The following is a 22,224-nucleotide window of genomic DNA, read 5'->3' as shown; positions in this document are numbered from 1 at the left end:
TTGGTCCATAGATACCATGTATTAAGTTTCGTGCAGATCGGTTATTTGGTGCCAGAGGAGTAGTGTTTGTGTTAAAATTCTAAATGGCGGAAAATCCATCATGGCGGACCTTATGGGTCCTTGAGGTAAATGTGTTCCTTGTGGGGAGAGGGACCTATGTACCAAACTTCAGGAGTCTAGATCAAACGGGCGGGGTGAGGGGCGTGACCTTTCAAATTTAGCATTTTCAATTGGTTGTTAAAGCCTGACCATCTCATGGGAATTTGCAATTTTTTTTTACCAAATCGGCAGAAGAACGATAATAATAATAAACGGCAAGAAATACAATAGGGTTTCACCCATCTTCGCTGCTTGAACCCATAATAAGAACAATAATGTTAACTCATAAATTCTTTAAAGTTAAGTGACTTTAAACTGGTTCATTTGAAATCATTTTATTTTAAATTTTACAGAAGAAATACAGTACAGATTATTACGTGTTTTTAAGATTAATATCCTAACAGATAAACATATAAAAAAGTGTAAAAACATCATTATTACAGAAATATATTTACACAAATACAGTCATTATGTTTACACAAATACAGTCATTATTTTTACACAAATATAGTCGTTATGTTTACACAAATATAGCTGCTTGGATCTTCTAAACATCAGGGAGAAATAGTATGGAGTCTTTGTTCCAAACATTTTTCCTTACCTGTGGGATTACTGACTAAAAACATACCTGGGCAGTCACTGCTACAGGTGGGAATACACCCAGACATGGAAGGCGAGCCGGTATACTCTCTAGGTTCAGGATATGTCTCTACCGGCCCCCTCTGCCTGATTACTGACTAAAAACATACCTGGGCAGTCACTGCTACAGGTGGGAATACACCCAGACATGGAAGGCGAGCCGGCGTACTCTCTAGGTTCAGGATATGTCTCTACCGGCCACCTCTAACTATAAATGTTAAATTGGAATCTCTATTGTCTTGTGAACATGTCATCTATCATTCCTCTTTCTAATCATCATTCTGAGATTCACCCTCAGTACTCAGAATTGATACCAATGTAGACAGTGTCCCATTGGGGTCCAGCAATGTAACCAGAGGCACATTCACACCCCTATCCTGAAAGATGAGGTTCTGCAGGGTCATGGCTAGCATTGAGTCGATGCCTAAGGCAGGGAGAGTAGAATTGTCATCTAACTCATTCTTGTCAACACCAATTGTTTGACTCAGTACAGACCTGATGTATTCACGTGGGGATGATGGCACAGAAGTATGTTCAGACTGTGACTTTTGGAATTTGAGTTTTTGCACTGCCTCATCCACGAATGCAGTCATACGCATGGTCAATGATGCATTTTGAGAGAGGACATTGCTCATCATGTTCTTGATGTGAAACCTACATACAACCTGTTGGGGTTTGTTTAGCAAGAGGCATTGTTCCAAACTCTCATGAATCTCTGTAACATCCATCACCATCAATCCCCTTGTCTCCAGAAACCTGTGTAAATGATCCTTGTTAAGCAGGAGACCAAGGTTCAAAGCTCCCCAGTTGATGGATTGCCCAGATAGGCCAATATTCCGTCTATACTGACAGAAGTAGTCCAGGAATGAATTAGCTGCTGCATAGTTTGTTTGTGAGGCATTGCCAAGGAAAGAAGCGATGGAAGAGTAGCACACAAAGTAGTCTAACTTGCAGTGTTTTGTGGCGTGGTGCAGATTCAGAGCTCCATTCACCTTGGGCTTTAGGACTTTCTCAAAGTGGGATTTGTCAAGGTTTTCAATCAACCCATCATGCAGGACGACTGCACTGTGAAACACCCCTTTGATTGGCCAAGAGGGAAACTTCTGACCAATGAGACCAATCACTCTGAGCACATGCTCAGAGACAGAGACATCACATGCCATCCATACAATACGGGCACTCCATTGTCTCTCCAGAATGACTATCTCCTGCTGTATGTCTGGTGTGGGGCTACTTCTGGAGAGTATGACGATGTACTCTCCACCTTTCTTCGAAAGGAACTTCACTGTTTCAAACCCCAGCCCAGAGAGACCACCTGTGACAATGTACACAGACTTCTTCTGGAAAAGCGGGGTTGGTTTAGGCAGCAACTGAATGTTGGACAGTGCACCTTTGGAATCATCTTTACCCAGCGCCACAACAGACAGGGTCTTTGAGCTGAAGTACGACTCAGATTCCTCAACAGGCAGAGTCTTTGCGCTGAAGTACGACTCAGATTCCTCAACAGACAGGAAGTCAATGCTACCGGATGACATTCTCTGAAAGGTAGAGGTCTCTAGAGAAAATGATATCCTGTCCAAATGCATGGACTGGAGCCAACGATAAATGTGTGGCCTCTTGGTAATGAGTGATCCCTTTTGTAAGATGCTGGACATCTGAAGAGTCTGTATGTGAACACTATCCTTAACATTCTGGAAAGCCCTCTGTTCAAGCGAGCAGTGGGACTGGGATTCACAGACAATGACAACATGTCTGACATCAGGACAATTGCTGACTTCTGCCAACAGAGATTTATCAAATGGTGGAAGGAGGAGAATTGCATCAACAAACATCCCATTGCACGGTGTCCCTACAATGGCCTTCCATCCTGATTTGTTTGCTGTTTGGATTAGGACCTTCAGCAGACTAGAGTCAGGAACAGAGGAGATGATGCTCAACCTTCTCTGTTGTTTGATGGTAGGTAACAGTCTGTGCAGTATTTCCCATGCCAGAACAAAGTAGGAGACACAAGGAGCCTCTTTCAGAAATGTGAGCCTCTTTGTCTTGTAGCATGCTGCTTCGGGAATCACAATCTTAGAAGATGCAGCAATGGGATAACATGATACGACATGGTCTCCCACTTTCAGTTTGTTCACATTTTTCCCTACAGCTGTGACAGTACCACAGAAGTCAAGAACCAGGAGCTGGTGCTTCTGAGATGTGTGATTGTTCCAGTATATTGTCTGACCATAGTTCAGGTCAGAGACACTGACAGGACAGTAGTCTGAGGAATGAACACATATCTTATTGAGCTGAATCTCAACTGATTTCTCTTGGATGTTTGTATCGTCAACATCACAGGGAACAGCAGACAAGCTAGTCATTCTGTAGGGGTCATTTGTCTGAAAGATGCATGGCTCAGACATTGAAGAGAAAATCCTTCCCCCAGTGCTCTCAATGCTTCCAATGGGAGTATGTACAATATCAGGTTTCAAAATCAGCCCACCTTTCACAACCAACTCTGGGTATCTTTTGCAAGGGTATGACTTTAAGACCTGAGACAGAGCTCTGATGTCCTCTGTAGAGACAGAGTTGATGTCAATCAGTTGGAAGGAAAGGTTTTCCATTTCTGCAGCACACGATCTAGTCATGCCTGACAGGACAAAGCCTGCGCTGATGTGGCCCACTGTGCTCTCCGCTGCCTTGTAGGTTATTACTCTGATAGAATTTGTAAATTGCATGGCCCTCAGTGCCAGGACAATTTTCCTGAACATCTCACAGCAGCTTACCATATTCTCCAGAACATACTCGGTTCTTAGTGAAGTAACATCTTCCCGACCCCACACAAATAAGACCTCCTGAAAGTGTTTGTTGAGATCTGTGATATTAAGGTTTGCCAGGAGTGTAGGAAATCCATGGCTCAAGACCTCCTTAGATTGTGTGAAGGAGATGTATCTAGACTGTGAACTTAAGTGTGGTTGCATGGCTTTTGGAAGGCCTACCTGGTCAGAAAAGACCAAGGCCTTTGGTGCCTCACTGGCATTAGAGGAATTGATATCCTCACAGACAACATTGAAGTCATTGTGGAAAAAGTATTCTTCAACAACATGAGAGCGGCTCCCAACATATTTAATCATCACATGCTTAAGCTCAACCAAAACTCTTCCCTCTTTGTCTGTAAAGCAACCACATACTTCAAAGTGATCAACGCCTTCATCAATTGCTTTCAGATACACAATCATTTCCTCTTGCAGGGGTTCAAACACTGTCAAGCTGCCTATTTTGACAGGAAACCCGGGCCTTGAAGAGGATCTATATGCTACTGTAACAGGAGCAAGTTGCATCAGGAAGTCTAACACTACAGGGTGAATGCAGTATTCATGCAACTGAGGCAGCAATTCCTCTGGAACTGTGACATCTGAAAAAGCCTCCTTAAACTCTTCACCATAGTGTACATCCCCCGTGTTCTGGAAAACAGTGCCATACTGAAACCCACCCAGAGCAATTTCAGTGTAGAACTTTTCAGAACTCAACACTGAATTGCATCTTTTGTAGATCGAGCTTAGCGAAATGTTCTGCTCTTCAGCTAGCTGTCCTCGCTTGCACGTTATTGTACCTGATGCATGGTTTGTGGAGGGAGAATATATCTTAAAATGGGTCTCATCCACTGCTGGTTCAAGTTGCACTTTAATCTCTGGTGCATTCTGTGTGAAAACATAGGGACTCTGAAAACTGATACTGACTTGCAGTGTGTTGAGTGGAACCTTTGGTTTGGCACTGGCCATGAAGGCAGCCAAACCCAACTCAATATAGAAGGCACCAGGGAGTATGGCAACACCATTGTGTTTATGCTCATGCAGGTAGGATACTGAGTCAGAAGACAGATCACAACTGAAGATATTGCTATCGCTAGCTGTATGAGTTAGCACAGGATGATTAGCTGATGTATGATGTACCTTTGATGCAGCAATGATAACATCTCTCTGAGTAGAATCAAACTGATACCTTGGGAAAGGTGTTGGTGAAGCCTCACGGCCTCTGTAGAACTGATCCCAGTCTACCTGAACCCCCAACTCAAACAGTTTGGACACAGTATTCAGCATTGTCTCATGATCTTTATCTGGCTGCACTGAGGACAGAACTATGGTGTCATTTCCCAGAGTCTCCTGGATGTTTCTTTGTAGAGCTCTTCTCGGGCCAATCTCCACAAAGACTACATTCTTTTTCTCTTTGGTTGCTGATCTCACTGCCTGTTCAAATGAAACTGGATCTCGAATGTTCCTGGCCCAGTATTTGCCTGTGCTGAAGTCCGTCTGCTCTACCTCCTTTCCTGTCACTGTGGAGAACAATTGTGTCTCAACATCATTGACCTGTAAAGAGCCAATACTGTCCTCTAGTTGAGACAGGATGGGATCCATCATCTGGCTGTGGTATGCAGCAGGGACATCCAAAACACGGAGGAACAGATTCTTACTCTTGACTGAGCTGCTCAGCTTTCGATGGAGACTGTCTATAGCCTCTGCATCACCTGAGAGGGTGCAGGACTGTGGGCTGTTGAAGGCAGCCAAGGAAATCTTATTTGAGTAGGAGGGAAGGAGGTTCAAGACCTCTGATACGACCATGTTACTGACCACAAGCATTTTCCCTCCTGTGACCTTATTCTGCAGAGTACTGCGGAAGTAGATCACCTTCACTGCATCCTCAAGGGACAACAGACCAGAGCAGTGGGCAGCAGCAACCTCTCCTACAGAGTGGCCAAGAATGGCATCAGGTTTGATGCCCCAGTGCTTGAAGAGACTGGCTATGCCAACCTGAATGGCAAAGAGGAGGGGCTGGACAACATCTGGTTTTGAAAGATCCTTACTCTCTGATTCACTCTCAAGTCTCTCTATGATACTCATGTTATTGAACTTTTGGAAAAGCTTCTCAATTTGGCTGATCTTCTGTCTGAACACAGGCTCATGTTTCAGGAGCTGCTGGCACATGCCTTGATAGGTTACACCGTTCCCACAGAAGACAAATACTAGCCTGGGATCTGAGTAAGATGGCGTTGTTACCTTGTTCATGGCAGACTTGAGTTGATCTTTTAGATCAGCCAGAGAGAGAGTTCTGAATGCTTTCCGATATCGATGTTTCAAGTGGCTTCTTCTACATGCAGATGTGTATGCAAGAGCTTCTAGATCCCCTTTGTTGTCTCTGTCTATCTGTTGAATTGTGTCCTCCATCATCATACTCATAGACTTTTCAGAACTGGCAGAGAGGACAAATAAATTGTGTGATTTCCTACCACTTTTTTGAGGAACATTTGACTGCTTGTGTTGTTTGACAATAACATGTGCATTTGTTCCTCCAAAACCAAAATTGTTTATTCCTGCAACTCTTGCAATAGAATCTCTCCACTTTTCTGCTTTAGTAGGAATCATTACATTCAAGGCTTTAGCATCTATACTGGCACTGTCCTCAGAGTAGAACAGTGAAGGGACAATGGTTTCATGTTTCATCATTAGGAGTACCTTGATTAGCCCTGCCACTCCAGCTGCAGATTCAGTGTGTCCAATGTTGCCTTTCACAGAGCCGATGAGGAGTGTCTCTGAACCTGGAGGTCTGGCTTTGGCAATGACTTTGGAGATGCTGCCTGCTTCTATGGGATCCCCCACTGGAGTTCCAGTCCCATGAGCCTCTATGTACTGGACCGATAACAGGTCAGACTCTGAATAGATTCCGCGCAGCAGCTCCTCTTGCTGGACCATGGATGGCTTGGTAATTGGAGTGACTGTGTGGCCATCTTGGTTTACAGCCGTGTTGCTTATGATGCCCCACACATGGTCATTCTCCTTGAGAGCCTGTGTCAAATAGAAATCAGTGTGTAGGGTTAAAAAAAAATCAAAGTGAGAGCAATTTTGTGACAGTGAAACAGAAAATAATTTACTTTTTTTAGTGGCTTCAGAAGAATAATCCCACAACCCTCTCCTCTGCCATAGCCATCTGCTCTGCTGGAGAAAGGTTTGCTGGTGCCTTCAGGTGAAATCATCTTTGCTTTGCTGAGAGCGACAAAGACTAGTGGCTGTATGATACAATTGACGCCACCACAAAGAGCCATCTCGCAGTCACCTGAGAAGCGAAAGCATACAGTATACAAATCTGTCAGATTATATTTTGTGATGAGAGCCACCATGCTTTTGCCTCTGCTTTGCTCTTCAGGGCACTTTGACAGAGCTGCGGAAAAAGGGCTTTGTAAAATAAATCGGATTTTAGATTTTTTTGTTGTTGTAGTGAATTCAGTCAGTGTGTAAGATTACATTTTGACAAAATGTTGCATGCGTTGTAAAACGTAGGTAAATGTGATACATTACACACCTTGTCTTATGGCTTGACAAGCTAAATGAAGAGCAACAAGGGATGAAGAGCAGGCACAGTCAATGGAGAGAGAGGGTCCAGTGAAGTTGAAGATGTAGGAGATTCTGTTGGCTGCTATACTCATAGAAAGTCCGGTGCCGGTGCAGTGGTTGATTAAATTTGGGTTCATAAATGCAGCAGATTGTTCATAATCTCTGTTCATAAGCCCTTGAATGAAAATAGGCACACATTATTGAAATAATACACAACTGACATTTTATTGTGTGTGGGCTTTCTTTCAATGGAGGACCAATGCAGTCAAAAATAGACAATAATACCGAAATTATTAAATAATCAATAGCCAATTCGCTTACATTACAATGTCTTTATAACTATGTCATTATTCCTGTAAATACAGTGTAACAAGTATTGTAAATACTAATTGTTACACTGTACAACATACTTATGATTAGGGTAAGGGCTAGGGTAAATGCTACCATATCCAGTTCACTTACATTTTTTGTCTTGCCCATTTGCCCTCTGAATGGCACATATGCGTAATCCATGTGTAATTTGTCTCAAGGCTTAAAAATCCTTCTTTAACCTGTCAAATGTTCCCTTTATCTATTTCTGTTGCTAGAGCCTGAGCCCCTGCTTTACTAGACACCAGACATTTGCAGAGTGTCAGATGCTCCTAATCATTTCAATAAAACCTTGGCGTAAACAGTGCTGCTTCTCTTAAAGATGCACTATGCGGAAATATGCGGAACTATGCCGTTCCTATGCGGAAATATGCGGAACTATGCCGTTCCTATGCGGAAATATGCGGAACTATGCCGTTTTCCTGGTTGCTAACATTCTAATTTGCCTAATTTCAGTTTGTGACAAAACCAGCAAGTATAGGGTAGAGAATCATTGTACCATCTAAACATCTTCAAAGCGGCAATAAGTCACTTTTTGGGGACCACTAAATTCACATAGTAATGTGAGTTATAGATCTGTCATTCTAATTGAAAGGAAGTCTAAGAAACGGTAGATCTGTTCTATGTGTGCTATTTCTATGCTTCCTGTTATGAAGTTTCGTTTTTGCATCTTTTACTTTTGGTTTTATACACCAGCTTCAAAACAGCTGAAAATATTATATTTTTGGTTATTGAAAAGATATGTCACAGCGGGTTAGATTGTACAATGATTCTCTACACTACACTTGTCACAAACTTAAATTAGGCGAACTATTCGAATTTTAGCAACCAGGAAATGGCGGAGCGATATCAGTATAGTGCATCTTTAAGAGGTTTATGCTGCTCAGCATATAAATTATGCTCTGTCGGTTACATTTTCTACATTTCAACACATAGTTTATGCCCAAGAACACTTGATAAACCGGCTTGTGCTCACGCTGGCTAAAAGTTATGCTGTAGGAAATAAAAAACCTAGCTCCCTACTATAGAAAGCGCCGTGCAGGGCTGTAGTCATGGAGCTAATTACACATTCAGGAGCCAGGGACAGCGGAACGAAAGGGGGTGCAGGACCTCCTATGAGTGCACACCATTTTCTTTTAATAATACTAAAGACATGTCATTTAAGTTAATCTGTAAACATTTTTGGCTATTACCTTTTAATGTGATATTAAAACAACCAGGCATGATGTTTTTATCTGATTGTTAAACAAATCACTTAAAAAAGTAGGCTCCCTGCACATGTTTAATACAGTTTCTAAACAGTGCATTGTGCACCCGCCATTCATCTTAAAACACCAAAAGGGTTATGACATTTGACGATTGTCATTAGGCATAGTGTAGACTGAAGTGATTGGTTGATTCCACTGCTGTCACGGTCCCAGGTGGTCATCTCTGTCTACTCAGGCTACTTCCACCCCTATTTTAGAACATTTTCTGCCTACAACTTCAGACATTTTATAGGCTATTTGTTAGCCAACTTGCAGCTTCTCTTTTGTCATTAGGCCGACTTGTTGCCCTAGTAGAATTACCAGAAGAATGTCATAAATAAATAGAATGAATGCATCAATAATAAGTCTAATCTAGTTGACATCGGCAAAGGTTCTCTCTTCCATTTCTGATTGGTTTAAAGGTTTTCTCTTCCGTTTCTGGGTGGGCAAAGGTTCTCTCTTCCATTTCTGATTGGTTTAAAGGTTTTCTCTTCCGTTTCTGGGTGGGCAAAGGTTCTCTCTTCCATTTCTGATTGGTTTAAAGGTTTTCTCTTCCGTTTCTGGGTGGGCAAAGGTTCTCTCTTCCGTTTCTGGGTGGGCAAAGGTTCTCTCTTCCATTTCTGATTGGTTTAAAGGTTTTCTCTTCCATTTCTGATTGGTTTAAAGGTTTTCTCTTCCATTTCTAAATGGGCAAAGGTTCTCTCTTCCATTTCTGCTCTCAGAGCAAGGACTTGTAGGGACCGTGGAGAAAATAGCAATAACTCTAAAACAGTGGATTTTTCCTGCAAAATGTCCAAAGAACATCAGTTTGACCAGTTTTAAGGAAACGGAAAGCTGTGAAAAACGGTCCAACATGAATCTGATAAGATTTCAGTTCGTCTTGGATGCATATTTTATGTGGTTGAAATAGCCTACTGTCAGCTTTTATGTCCCTGACAAAGACAGCATGTTTGCACAGTCCCTAACCGTGCTTTCCCATTCTCTCAAGATGCTGAAAGAAATCATGTATGAGACAAAATTCATATTTGATGTATAATTTAACTGCAATAAATACTATTATATTAGGCCACATGTGCGAGTTATAGTCCTACAGCCAGTATCCATGTTTCAGTTACTACTACTAGGCAAAAACATAATGTATTTTTAGTTCAGAGGAGCGGGGCAGCACTTCTGCGCTCTCTGCCAGGAGCTGTATTTTCAAGAAAAGGAGACCAAAGGGCCACTACGATGGAGAATCAATTGCATATATTTGATTAAGGCATTTTATTTGATAAAATGAGATAAAACTGGTCGAAGGATGGCTAAATTTCATGCACAACAGTGTCATCTTGTGGCCGTAGAGGGAGTTTCTGGTATTCTGGGGTAGTTTGGTGTTGCTTGGAGTATTTTGTTGCCATTAGAGGTATTTTGGGATGGTCTGGGGTATTTTGGAGTAGCTGTTTGGGGTAGTTGGGGTAATTTCTGGGAGGTTTTCGTAATTATTAAGGCCCAACATTTCCGTGGTCCAAATCGCCTTTGCATTCACATTGCTGTCTTTGTAGGAGAAAGCAGGATAATTTGATAAAATTGAAAATCGGTGAACGCACTTCTGAACAAGCCATACCATAAGATTCTTTTATGGGACACTGGCTGTGAAAACACCCTAAAATAACACATTATTATCCACTTTACCTATAAACACTCCTGTCTTGGTCCCACTGGCCTTCTCCATTGGCATCCCAGCATTCTCCAGAGCCCTGTATGTACACTGAAGAAGGAGTTTTTGCTGGGGGTCCATTTGTTCCACTTCAGTTTCAGTGATGCCAAAGAATTTGTGATCAAACTCATTAAACCTGCAAAATGATAAATAATTCAAAGGGGAACTCCAAGCAAACAACTGTCAGCAATGGTGTACCTCACACTCTTAGAAAAAACAGTTCCAAAAGGGTTCTTCAACTGTCCCCATAGGAAAGCCCTTTTAGGTTCCATGTAAAATGAAACCATTTGTGGAAAAGGGTTCTACATGGAACCAAAAATAATCCTTCAAAGGGTTCTCCTATGGGTACAGCTGAAGAACCGTTTAAGGTTCTAGATGGCACCTTTTTCTCTAGGAGTGTACCTGAGGTATTGTGTATTTCAGTAAACAGAGGACATAACTTTTGGGTTCTGAGAATATGAAATATACTTATTCATGCCACTGGGGGAGAGAGGGTAATGTATAACGTTTACATTATATCAGGTAGTAATACTCTGAGAATTAGAACCTGACATAAAAAAGATTAACAGTCAGACTGAAAATGACCTTTTCTTAAATCTGTGTGATCGCAGAGCAACGACAATATTGCACCATTTTTTTTGTTGACAGATTAAAAATCAACTTTTGTGAATTTCTAGATTTTCCTCCGTTTTGAAGCCTAAGAATTGATGAGGATTCATTTGATGAGGAATGTGCATGTGTCTGCTCAAACGGTCAGAAACAGACTCCATGAGGGTGGTATGAGGGCCCGACGTCCACAGGTGGGGGTTGTGCTTACAGCCCAACACCGTGCAGGACGTTTGGCATTTGCCAGAGAACACCAAGATTGGCAAATTCGCCACTGGCGCCCTGTGCTCTTCACAGATGAAAGCAGGTTCACACGCACATGTGACAGACGTGACAGAGTCTGGAGACGCCGTGGAGATCGTTCTGCTGCCTGCAACATCCTCCAGCATGACCGGTTTGGCGGTGGGTCAGTCATGGTGTGGGGTGGCATTTCTTTGTGGGGCCGCACAGCCCTCCATGTGCTCGCCAGAGGTAGCCTGACTGCCATTAGGTACCGAGATGAGATCCTCAGACCCCTTGTGAGACCATATGCTGACACTTGCAAATTTGTGGCCTGCTGGAGGTCATTTTGCAGGGCTCTGGCAGTGCTCCTCCTTGCACAAAGGCGGAGGTAGCGGTCCTGCTGCTGGGTTGTTGCCCTCCTACGGCCTCCTTCACGTCTCCTGATGTACTGGCCTGTCTCCTGGTAGCGCCTCCATGCTCTGGACACTACGCTGACAGACACAGCAAACCTTCTTGCCACAGCTCGCATTGATGTGCCATCCTGGATGAGCTGCACTACCTGAGCCACTTGTGTGGGTTGTAGACTCCATCTCATGCTACCACTAGAGTGAAAGCACTGCCAGCATTCAAAAGTGACCAAAACATCAGCCAGGAAGCATAGGAACTGAGAAGTGGTCTGTGGTCACCACCTGCAGAACCACTCCTTTATTGGGGGTGTCTTGCTAATTGCCTATAATTTCCACCTTTTGTCTATTCCATTTGCACAACAGCATGTGACATTTATTGTCAATCAGTGTTGCTTCCTAAGTGGACAGTTTGATTTCACAGAAGTGTGATTGACTTGGAGTTACATTGTGTTGTTTAAGTGTTCCCTTTATTTTTTTGAGCAGTGTAGAAAGACCCTGATACCAGACAGCGGAAATGGTCATTGTCTCACTACTCCCGCCCCAATGAAGTAACATCCTATCAGGAACAACACAATCGAAATAGGAAAAATATAAATTAAAGAATATGACATATTACAAATTAAATAACATTTTAGACTAGAAATTGTTAAAAGGTTTAATTACAGACAATTACTTAGCAAAACTCTTCTGCGAAAATAACGTTTTTGAAGACCAACTTGAAATGAATTACCACATTTTACATGAAAGTGACGTGGATTGCAGCAACGTGAGACAATTTAAATATCATTATAAAACTAAGCACTCTGCATCTGTTTCTTTGGTTAAGATAACAACTTCCAAATTATAATAAATTAAAATCACTTGCTTCTGAGGGGGGTCTTGCAAAACTGCGATATGCCACTGTTCAAATGTTGATGTTTCTCTGGAAATTTTTGTCTAGTTTCCATTTTGTTCCAGCAACGTCCCCAATTACGTTTTTAGGATGTTCTTAGAACATTGTGTCAGGGTCCCCTAGACATTTGTGTAGTTGTAGGGAATGTCCCTGGAACAAAATGGGAACTAGAAAAAAAACTTCCAGAGGACCATGATAAAACGTTCTGACCACTTAAAGTGACCATTTCGTGATGTTCCGGGGACGTCCTAACGACTCATTTTAGTTTTCAGGGACGTTCCCTTGGACCATCACGCAACGTCCTAATGACTAGTAAAATGAAAGTCCTGAGAACGTCCTAAAAAAGTCCTCACATGGTCCTCAATGACATCCTGGTGAGTTACAGGGAACTAGACAAAGGTCCCCCATTGAACATTCCCTTGGCATCATCATGCAACCTCTCCTCAGTGGCAGGTAGCCTAGCAGTTTAAGCATTGGGCCAGTAACCAAAAGGTTGCTAGTTCGAATTCCCAAGCCGATTAGGTGAAAAAAATCTGTCTATGCCCTTGAGCAAGGCACTTAACCCTAATTGCTACAGGTCGCCGTTGATAATGGCAGGCCCTGGCCGTGACCCCACTCTCTGAGGGTGTATCAGGGAAAGTGGGATATGGACTTATTATAAAATACCTTATTATAAAGTTTTACTGCAACCAACACCGGGATCAGTGGTGAACATCCTCATCATGTTTTAATGTTGCCAGAACCATTTTAGAATGTTTGTGGGATGAAGGGGTGGCAGGGTAGCCTAGTGGTTAGAGCGTTGGGCTAGTAACCGAAAGGTTGCATATCCCAGAGCCAATGTATTGCTGTGAGCCGGGTATGAGAGGGCTTTCAATGTTGTTCAGATGATGGATATACTTTTATAATGAATTATACGTCTTATTTATTTATTGTCCTATCATGGAGAACTACATTTTTTATTTATTTTTTTATAAATTATATCTAATTATTTATTATCCTATTTTAATGGTACGGTCCATGGCACTATACCCTAGACACCCACCTGAATGACCCAGATACTAAGGAGAAGTCCCTAACTGTTTTATGTGCCCGCTGTAAGCGGTCTGTATGCAGCTAAAATGAGGTCAGAGACCAAGAGCAGCACTGCCCCCTCAAGATTCTGAGCCTGCTTGGCAGGGTTGGTCCTGCAAAGCCAAAGCCCCAATAAGGGAGAGCATAATATACAAGGAAATTCTCAAAGCTGCTAATGAGAACCTTGACGACCTTGTACCTAGCCGGTGGGGATTCCGGTGGGGTGCCCCCACCCAGGCAGTGGCAGTGCTGGCAACACTAGCTGCAGTAACCCATGGGGAGGGGGTCACACTCGGACATTCAGAGAGGGGGTATATTATTGTGGCCCTGGCGGCACAAAATCAAAGTCGGACTGCATGGAGATGCGTGGGGACATGGTCATGACGGGTGGCCGTATTGTGGGTGTTTCAGGAATAAGGTGTACATTTGACCTCCATTATCTAGGATATGACAATGGTAAATAAATCTCTCAATTTTTGCTAATTTTTTGTGCGGTCTTGCAGGCCTTCTCATGCAGCTGCAACTGCAAGTGCATTTGTAAATCATGACCCATCTTGAGTTGGGCTCTGGGATGGTGCAATTGTTGAGAAAGTGAGCTTATGGTTGTGTGGGGGTAAGGGCTGAGTGTGTGTGGGTGTATGTGTGTATCCCACAACTGTTGCGAAGGAAGAAGTAAAAGATGTTAGGGACAATAGAGGATGATCCACAGATATACATAATACAAATCGAGGTGAGGGCAATGGAAATGCATATGGTAATTGATCTTCTTCAATTCGGTAAATGGCACTGTATGCTCTTTTCAAAGAATGGATCCCAGTCGGTTCAGGGCTATGGGATACAGGGGGTCGAGGGTGGTCTACCGGGCATTGGGATGACAAGCCATCTCGAGATGAGGCCTTTTAGCGGGTGGAATAGTAGGGACCAATTGGAGGTTTACTTAGTAGTAATGCAAATATCATGGTACAACTATATAGACACTCAATCATTATGTTACTTTTTAATAGTACGTTTACAAAAATATATTCTGATTAAAAGAATGAAAGGTGTGTCTCATTATGGTAAGTGGTGAAATAAGTATAGCCAGTTACAATTGTAATGGCTTAGCAGATAATAAGAAAAGACGATCAGTATTTACCTGGCTAAAAGAGAAGGATTATAATATCTATTGTTTACAGGAAACCCATTCAACAGTTTTAGATGAAGTTTTGTGGAAAAAGAACTGGGGGGGCAAAATATATTTCTCCCATGGGCAAAGAAATTCAAAAGGGGTGATGGTTTTAATTAACAATAATTTTGATCCAAATGTGCAAATTGTCCAAACAGATCCTCAAGGTAGATGGATTATTTTAAATATGTTATTGGACAATAAACAAATATGGCTTGTTAACCTATACGGTCCGAATAATGATGATCCAAGCTTCTTTGAAAATATATATAAGAATTTATCAACTCTACAAGCAACACTAGACTCTATTATTATAGTGGGAGATTTTAATACGGTCTTAAATACCTCTATAGACCGGAAAGGAAATCACACTACAAACTATCACCCTCAGGCACTTAAGGAAATCATGAATGTCATGGATATATTGGAATTAGTGGATATATGGAGACTTAAATACCCTGATTTAGTGAGATATACATGGCGGAGGCTGAATCAAGCTAGTCGTCTTGACTACTTTCTTATACCATTCTCTCTGGCACCAAAAGTTAAAAAAGTGTTGATAGGGGACAGAATGCGGTCGGATCATCACATAATTGGCATATATATTTCTCTTACAGAATTTCCACGTGGGCGAGGATATTGGAAATTTAATCAAAGTCTACTAGATGATAAATTGTTTAGAACTAGGACAGAAGATTTTATAACTGACTTTTTCAGACATAACATAGGTACAGCAGATCCCCTTATTGTATGGGACACTTTTAAGTGTGCCTTTAGAGGCCATGCAATTCAGTACTCATCTATAAAACAAAGGGAATTTAGATCAAAAGAGTCCATATTAACAAAGGAAATTGAAGGACTAACAGTACAGTTAGATAGCAATAAAAACAGTACCATAGAGGCACAGAATAAGTTAGAGGAAAAACAAAAAGAAATGGAGGAACTTATTCAAGAAAGATCCAGTGTAATACATTATAAAAATAAAGCGAACTGGATGGAATATGGGGAAAAATGCACCAAATTCTTTTTCAATCTTCAATATAGAAATGCTACCAAAAAAAAATGTATTAAAACTTGTTACAAATGATGGAGTCACGCATGATTCACCAAATGATATTTTGAAAGAGGAAGTAAAGTACTTTAAGAATATGTTTTCGTTTCAGGCTCCTCCATCTCCACTAACTGAAACTAATTGTATGGATTTTTTTCCTATTAATAATGTAAAATTAACATCTGTACAGAAAGACTCATGTGAAGGCCAAATTACAGAGGAGGAACTGCTTGATGCAATTGGGGCCTTTAAGGATGGGAAAACTCCAGGGCTGGATGGCATACCAGTGGAAGTATACAAAACTTTTTTTGATATACTCAAAGGACCATTATTAGCTTGTTTTAACCACTCCTATATAAATGGTAGATTATCAGACACGCAACAAGAAGGTCTGATATCGTTATTACTGAAACAGGACCCAAGTGGTATATATAAAGATCCAGTCCAATTAAAAAATTGGAGACCTCTTACACTTCAGTGTTGTGATGCAAAAATCCTAGCAAAATGCTTGGCGCATAGAATAAAAAAAGTTTTGTCAGATATTATTCATCCTAATCAGACAGGTTTTTTACATGGACGATACATTGGAGATAATATAAGGCAAGTACTGGAAACAATAGAACACTATGAAATATCGGGGACACCAGGTCTGGTTTTCATAGCTGATTTTGAAAAGGCTTTTGATAAAGTACGACTGGAGTTTATATATAAATGCCTAGAATATTTCAATTTTGGGGAATCTCTTATAAAATGGGTTAAAATTATGTATAGTAACCCTAGGTGTAAAATAGTAAATAATGGCTACATCTCAGAAAGTTTTAAACTATCTAGAGGAGTAAAACAAGGTTGTCCACTATCGGCATATCTATTTATTATTGCCATCGAAATGTTAGCTGTTAAAATTAGATCAAACATTAATATTAATGGATTAGAAATCCGTGGCTTAAAAACTAAGGTGTCATTGTACGCTGATGATTCATGTTTTCTTTTAAAACCACAACTAGAGTCTCTCCACGGCCTCATAGAGGATCTAGATACCTTTGCTATCCTCTCTGGATTAAAACCAAATTATGATAAATGTACCATATTACGTATTGGATCACTAAAAAATACACATTTTATATTGCCATGTAGTTTACCAATTAAATGGTCTGACGGAGATGTGGACATACTCGGTATAAAAATCCCAAAAGAAAGAAATGATCTCACTCCAATAAATTTTTATAGAAAGTTAGCAAAAATAGATAAGATCTTGCTACCATGGAAAGGAAAATACTTGTCTATTTGTGGAAAAATCACCCTGATTAACTCTTTAGTCATATCACAGTTTACCTATTTGCTTATGGTTTTGCCTACACCTAGTGACCTGCTTTTTAAATTATATGAACAAAAAATATTCCATTTTATTTGGAACGGCAAGCCAGATAAAATTAAAAGGGCCTATTTATATAACGAATATGAATTCGGAGGGCAGAAATTATTAAATATTAAAGCATTAGACCTCTCACTAAAGGCATCAGTCATACAAAAGTTATACTTAAATCCAAACTGGTTCTCTAGTAAATTGGTACGAATGTCTCATCCTATGTTCAAGAAGGGCCTTTTTCCCTTTATTCAGATTACACCTGCTCACTTTCGGTTGTTTGAAAAGGAAATAATCTCCAAAATATCCTTATTTTTTAAACAAGCCTTAGAAAGTTGGTTGCAATTTCAGTTTAATCCACCTGAAAGGACGGAACAAATAGTACAACAAATATTGTGGTTAAATTCAAATATAGTAATTGATAAAAAAACTGTATTTATCGAAGAAATGTTTAAAAAAGGTATAATTTTTGTGAATGATATCATAAATAGGACTGGTGGAGTTATGTCACACATGCAGCTAACACAGACATATGGAAATGTCTGCTCTACCCAAAATTACAACCAATTAATTGCAGCATTACCACAAAAATGGAAGAGGCAAGTAGAAGGGGAAAAAAGTAAGGAACTTGTATGTCGGCCCTGTATTAAAGAACATAAATGGTTAAAGAAAAGTGTGATAAATAAAAACATATACCAATTTCATTTAAGGACCAAAAAACTGACAGCTGTGCCATATAAATTGCAGAATAGTTGGGAAGAGATGTTCGATGTACCCATTCCATGGCACATGGTTTATGAATTGATACGCAAAACAACGCCGGATTCAAAACTTCGAATTTTTCAATTTAAATTATTGTACAAAATTCTTGCAACTAATAGAATGTTATATATATGGGGTATACAATCTTCCCAGCTCTGTAGATTCTGCTGTGAGGAGGCAGAGTCATTAGACCATTTATTTTGGTATTGTCCATATGTAGCTCGTTTTTGGTCACAGGTCCAGGAATGGCTGAAGAATTGCAACATTTGCCTAGAACTAACGCTACAGATAGCAATACTGGGGGATTTGAAAAGCCATAGTCAATCAATCAATAATATAATAATTATTTTAGCAAAAATGTTTATTTTTAATTTACAATCTGTAGAAGCTATGAGAATAGGAAGGTTCAAATCTTTTGTGAAGCATCACAGCACAGTTGAAAAATATATGGCAAATAAAAATCCGAAATGGATGATGTTGGAAGATAGATGGGAAGGGTTGAGTAGAACTGAAGGGTGGGACTAATAACAAGATAAACAATGTAGGGCATACGGGATCTGTGAAATGTGTATAGGTGCGGAGCTTTTGTGAAATAGCACAGTTACAAGTGGAAATAAAATTGGATGGACAACAGAAATAGAGGAAGGACTAAGAACAAACAAGAGAGAACTATTATAAAGTAGTCTGTGTCTGTAAAATAGGTATAAGATGTATAAATTGAAGGTAAAAGCAGAAGTGTTTATTAGTTTACTCCAATTGGGGGAGCGGTGGTAGGGTTGCGGGGAATAATAATAAAGGTATATTCTTTAAAAAAGTATGTATGTCTATATAGGTATGTGTATGTATATATGTATATATGTATGCATGCGTGTATGGATATATATATTTACCCAAAAAAATATGGGGGATTGGAAATGATGCAGACAATTACATTGGAAGCAACATTCTTTCCGCAATATTAAGCTGATCCACCCCAAAAAAAAAAAAAAAAAAAAAAAAAAAAAAAAAAGTAACCGAAAGGTTGCAAGTTCAAATCCCCGAGCTGACAAGGTACAAATCTGTCTTTCTGCCCCTGAACAAGTTCCTAGGCTGTCATTAATCATCCGATTAATCAGTATCGGTATTGAAAAATCATAATCAGTCAACCTCTAGTCTGAGGTCCTGAGCTCTCTGGAGCAGGTTTTGTCAAGGATCTCTATTTTGCTCAGTTCATCTTTCCCTCGATCCTGACTAGTCTCCCAGTCCCTGCCGCTGAAAAACATTCCCATTTCCTACAGACGTGACACTTGGCATTCAGGCCAAAGAGTTCAGTCTTGGTTTCAGAGAATCTTGTTTCTCATGGCCTGTGAGTCCTTTAGGTGCCTTTTGGCAAACTCCAATCGGGCTGTCATGTGCCTTTTAATGAGGAGTGGCTTCCGTCTGGCCACTCTACCATAGAGGCCTGATTGGTGAAGTGCTGCAGAGATGGTTGTCCTTCTGGAAGGTTCTCCCATCTCCACAGAGGAACTCTGGAGCGCTGAGTGACCATCGGGTTCTTGGTCACCTCTCTGACCAGGGCCCTTCTCCCCCAACGGCTCAGTTTGGCCGGGCAGCCAGCTCTAGGAAGAGTCTTGGTGGTTCCAAACTTCTTCCATTTAAGAATGTTGGAGGCCACTTTGTTCTTGGGGACCTTCAATGCTGCAGACATTTTTTGTACCCTTCCCCAGATATGTGCCTCGATTCAATCATGTCTCAGAGCTCTACGGACAATTCCTTTGACCTCATGGCTTGGTTTTTGCTCTGACATGCACTGTCAACTATGGGACATTATATAGACAGGTGTGTGCCTTTCCAAATCATGTCCAATCAATTGAATTTACCACCAATTAACTTTTAACCAAGCACACCTATTAATTGAAATGCATTCCAGGTGACTAACTCATGAAGCTGGCTGAGATGCCAAGAGTGTGCAAAGCTGTCATCAAGACAGTTTGAAGAATCTCAAATATAAAATATATTTTGATTTGTTTAACACTTTTTTGGTTACTTCATGATTCCATATGTGTCATGTCATAGTTGATGTTTTCACTATTATTTTACAATGTAGAAAATAGTAAAAAATAAAGGAAACCCCTGGAATGAGTAGGTGTGTCCAAACTTTTGACTAGTACCAATTCCTCATGTCAATGATATAATCCCAGCAAACAGGAGATTAGGCAACGTTCCTGATAGTTCCCTTTAAAGGTTTCAGCAAGACTTTTTTCATTTTACCTTTATTTAACTAAGCAAGCTAGTTTTAAGAAAAAAAATTCAGAGCCAGAAATCTTGCTTGTTTGTAGGTGACCAAATACGTATTTTCCACCATAATTTGCAAATAAATTCCTTAAAAATCCTACAATGTGATTTTCTGGATTCTTTTTCTCATTTTGTCTGTCATAGTTGAAGTGTACCTATGATGAAAATTACAGGCCTCTCTCATCTTTTTAAGTGGGAGAACTTGCACAATTGGTGGCTGACTAAATACTTTTTTGCCCCACTGTACTTGTGTATTGATTTTAAGAAAGGCATTGATGTTTATGGTTAGGTACACATTGGTGCAACGACAGTGCTTTTTTCGCAAATGCGTTTGTTAAATCACCTGTTTGGTGAAGTAGACTGTGATTCTATGATAAATTAACAGGCAAATAGGTCAATGTTCTAAAAGTATGCGGACAGCCATAATTAATACAGAAAGCAGACATTCACTTCAGATGAAAAAAAGATTGTGTTTTGGAATCAAACCCTTCCAATGATTAATTGAGTAACAGTAGCAGTGGTAAATAAAAGAAATGGTCAGTGAATTTTCGTACTCACCCATCTATGAGAGCAGCTTTGATAGTGTGAGACTTCCCAGGTTTTCTGTTGTCAGCATCATACCAGTAAGTACTGTTGAACCTCTCGTCAGGGATTGGAACTGCACAGTTCTTCCCTTCCAGAAGAACCTTCCAGAAACTGTCAAGCCCCTCACCTGGAATTGAATATTGGTTGTATCAGAATCGGAAAATTAATCTAAATTGTTTCAACATTAATAAGTAATCAAAATATTAGTTTTACATCAAAGCATTCTTTTTCATACCAATAGTTATTTAACAAAATGTAGCTTGTCTGTAAATAAAACATTGCTTTAAAAGCATATTTGGATCAGATATTTAGATCATACCTAAGTTCGTAGATGTTTCAGAATAGTTCTCACGGTTTAATAACCTCTGTAGTCTGAGGTTTTACATTGCTGGCATTGTAATGATTTAATTAATCAACATGAATTGAGCAGCTTCTTATGGTTCTATAAGAGGTGAAAACATTCCATGACTGCATATAGCAATAACCAGTGATTTGCCTGGTGATTCTAGACCTTTCTTTACTCATACATCTGTACAGTAGTTATTTTGCTTTCCAGTCATCTCAAATTGCTTTAAAGTGAGTGAAAAGATATACTGAAATGAATTACAATTCTTAAGAGAACTAGCTACATCACAAAATAGATAAACTGTCAAACCTCCAGGGAAGCTGCATCCAATGCCAACAACTGCAATGGCTCCCTCTTCCTCCTCCATCCGGGCTCCCTCTTCCTCCTCCATCCTGGCTGTCTGTGACACACACCAGCTGGACACTGAAATGCATGCACTTATTTCTAAACCTCTAGTATAAACTAAACTCAGATAGAAGGTGCTCAATTTGCCTCCAGTTTCTTTGGCTCATTAGCAGTAGTAGTAGTAGTAGTAGTAGTAGTAGTAGTAGTAGGTTGGTCTTTGAAGGATAGCTCAGAGCGCCTGCTCTTTTCTATCCAATTTCTCTTGCTTGGATTGGTCACCGTTTTGGAGCAGGAGTGAAGTGGGCAGGGCATTTGGTGTAAGAATTTGGGGTAAGAAAAGTCATTGGGAATATGAACGATAATAAAAGAGATGCATAAAGGGTTTTAATAATGCTAATGTGTGAGAACAATTTGTTTTTTTTGTGAAGAAATATTTAATTTTGTCGTAATAATAAGTTTGGGAACAACATGTAAAAATCGTTGTCAAAATCTGTACTCAAGTCCATTATAAAACCCTCAATGCAATGTTCTCTCTCTGGGCAGGCTGGATAACAAGTGGGAAACTCTGAAAATACTACTTGTAAACTGGGAGCAACGAGTTGTGTACGTTTACGGGCTTTGAACTCGTTAAGAATGCCGATTAGCTAATGGCAAATAAGCTGCGTCAACCATAAACGTACAGCTATCATGCTCGCAAACAAAGTTTAGTTTTCAAAA

The 22,224-nt window shown here is 40.3% G+C and overlaps 1 protein-coding gene across 1 annotated transcript; it reads right to left on the bottom strand.

Annotated features, from left to right (window-relative positions):
• Positions 1-471: 471 nt before the first annotated feature.
• On the bottom strand, positions 472-21,529 carry LOC120027758 (phenolphthiocerol/phthiocerol polyketide synthase subunit C-like). Its single transcript, XM_038972776.1, has 6 exons — positions 21,472-21,529; positions 20,790-20,943; positions 10,394-10,554; positions 7,075-7,281; positions 6,647-6,828; positions 472-6,560 (listed from the first exon to the last, which is right to left on the bottom strand). Exons 1-6 carry the CDS (start codon positions 21,527-21,529, stop codon positions 1,008-1,010), a joined length of 6,315 nt encoding a protein of 2,104 aa, XP_038828704.1. The 3' UTR covers positions 472-1,007.
• Positions 21,530-22,224: the final 695 nt, after the last annotated feature.

Source organism: Salvelinus namaycush, chromosome 33, assembly GCF_016432855.1.
Source record: "Salvelinus namaycush isolate Seneca chromosome 33, SaNama_1.0, whole genome shotgun sequence".
In the NCBI taxonomy this organism is placed as follows: Eukaryota; Metazoa; Chordata; class Actinopteri; order Salmoniformes; family Salmonidae; genus Salvelinus; species Salvelinus namaycush.
The sequence above is the reverse complement of the archived record's forward strand: the minus strand, read 5'-3'. Positions and strand labels throughout refer to the sequence as shown.

Bases quoted from the DNA above. Each gene is read 5' to 3' on its own strand.
- LOC120027758 (XM_038972776.1), bottom strand. From the start codon at position 21,529: ATGGAGGAGGAAGAGGGAGCCATTGCAGTTGTTGGCATTGGATGCAGC. The intron at 20,944-21,471 runs GTTTGACAGTTT...ATTCAATTCCAG, and splicing joins TGGATGCAGCTTCCCTGGAG to GTGAGGGGCTTGACAGTTTC. The intron at 6,829-7,074 runs GTGTGTAATGTA...TTCGCTTCTCAG, and splicing joins TTGTCAAGCCATAAGACAAG to GTGACTGCGAGATGGCTCTT.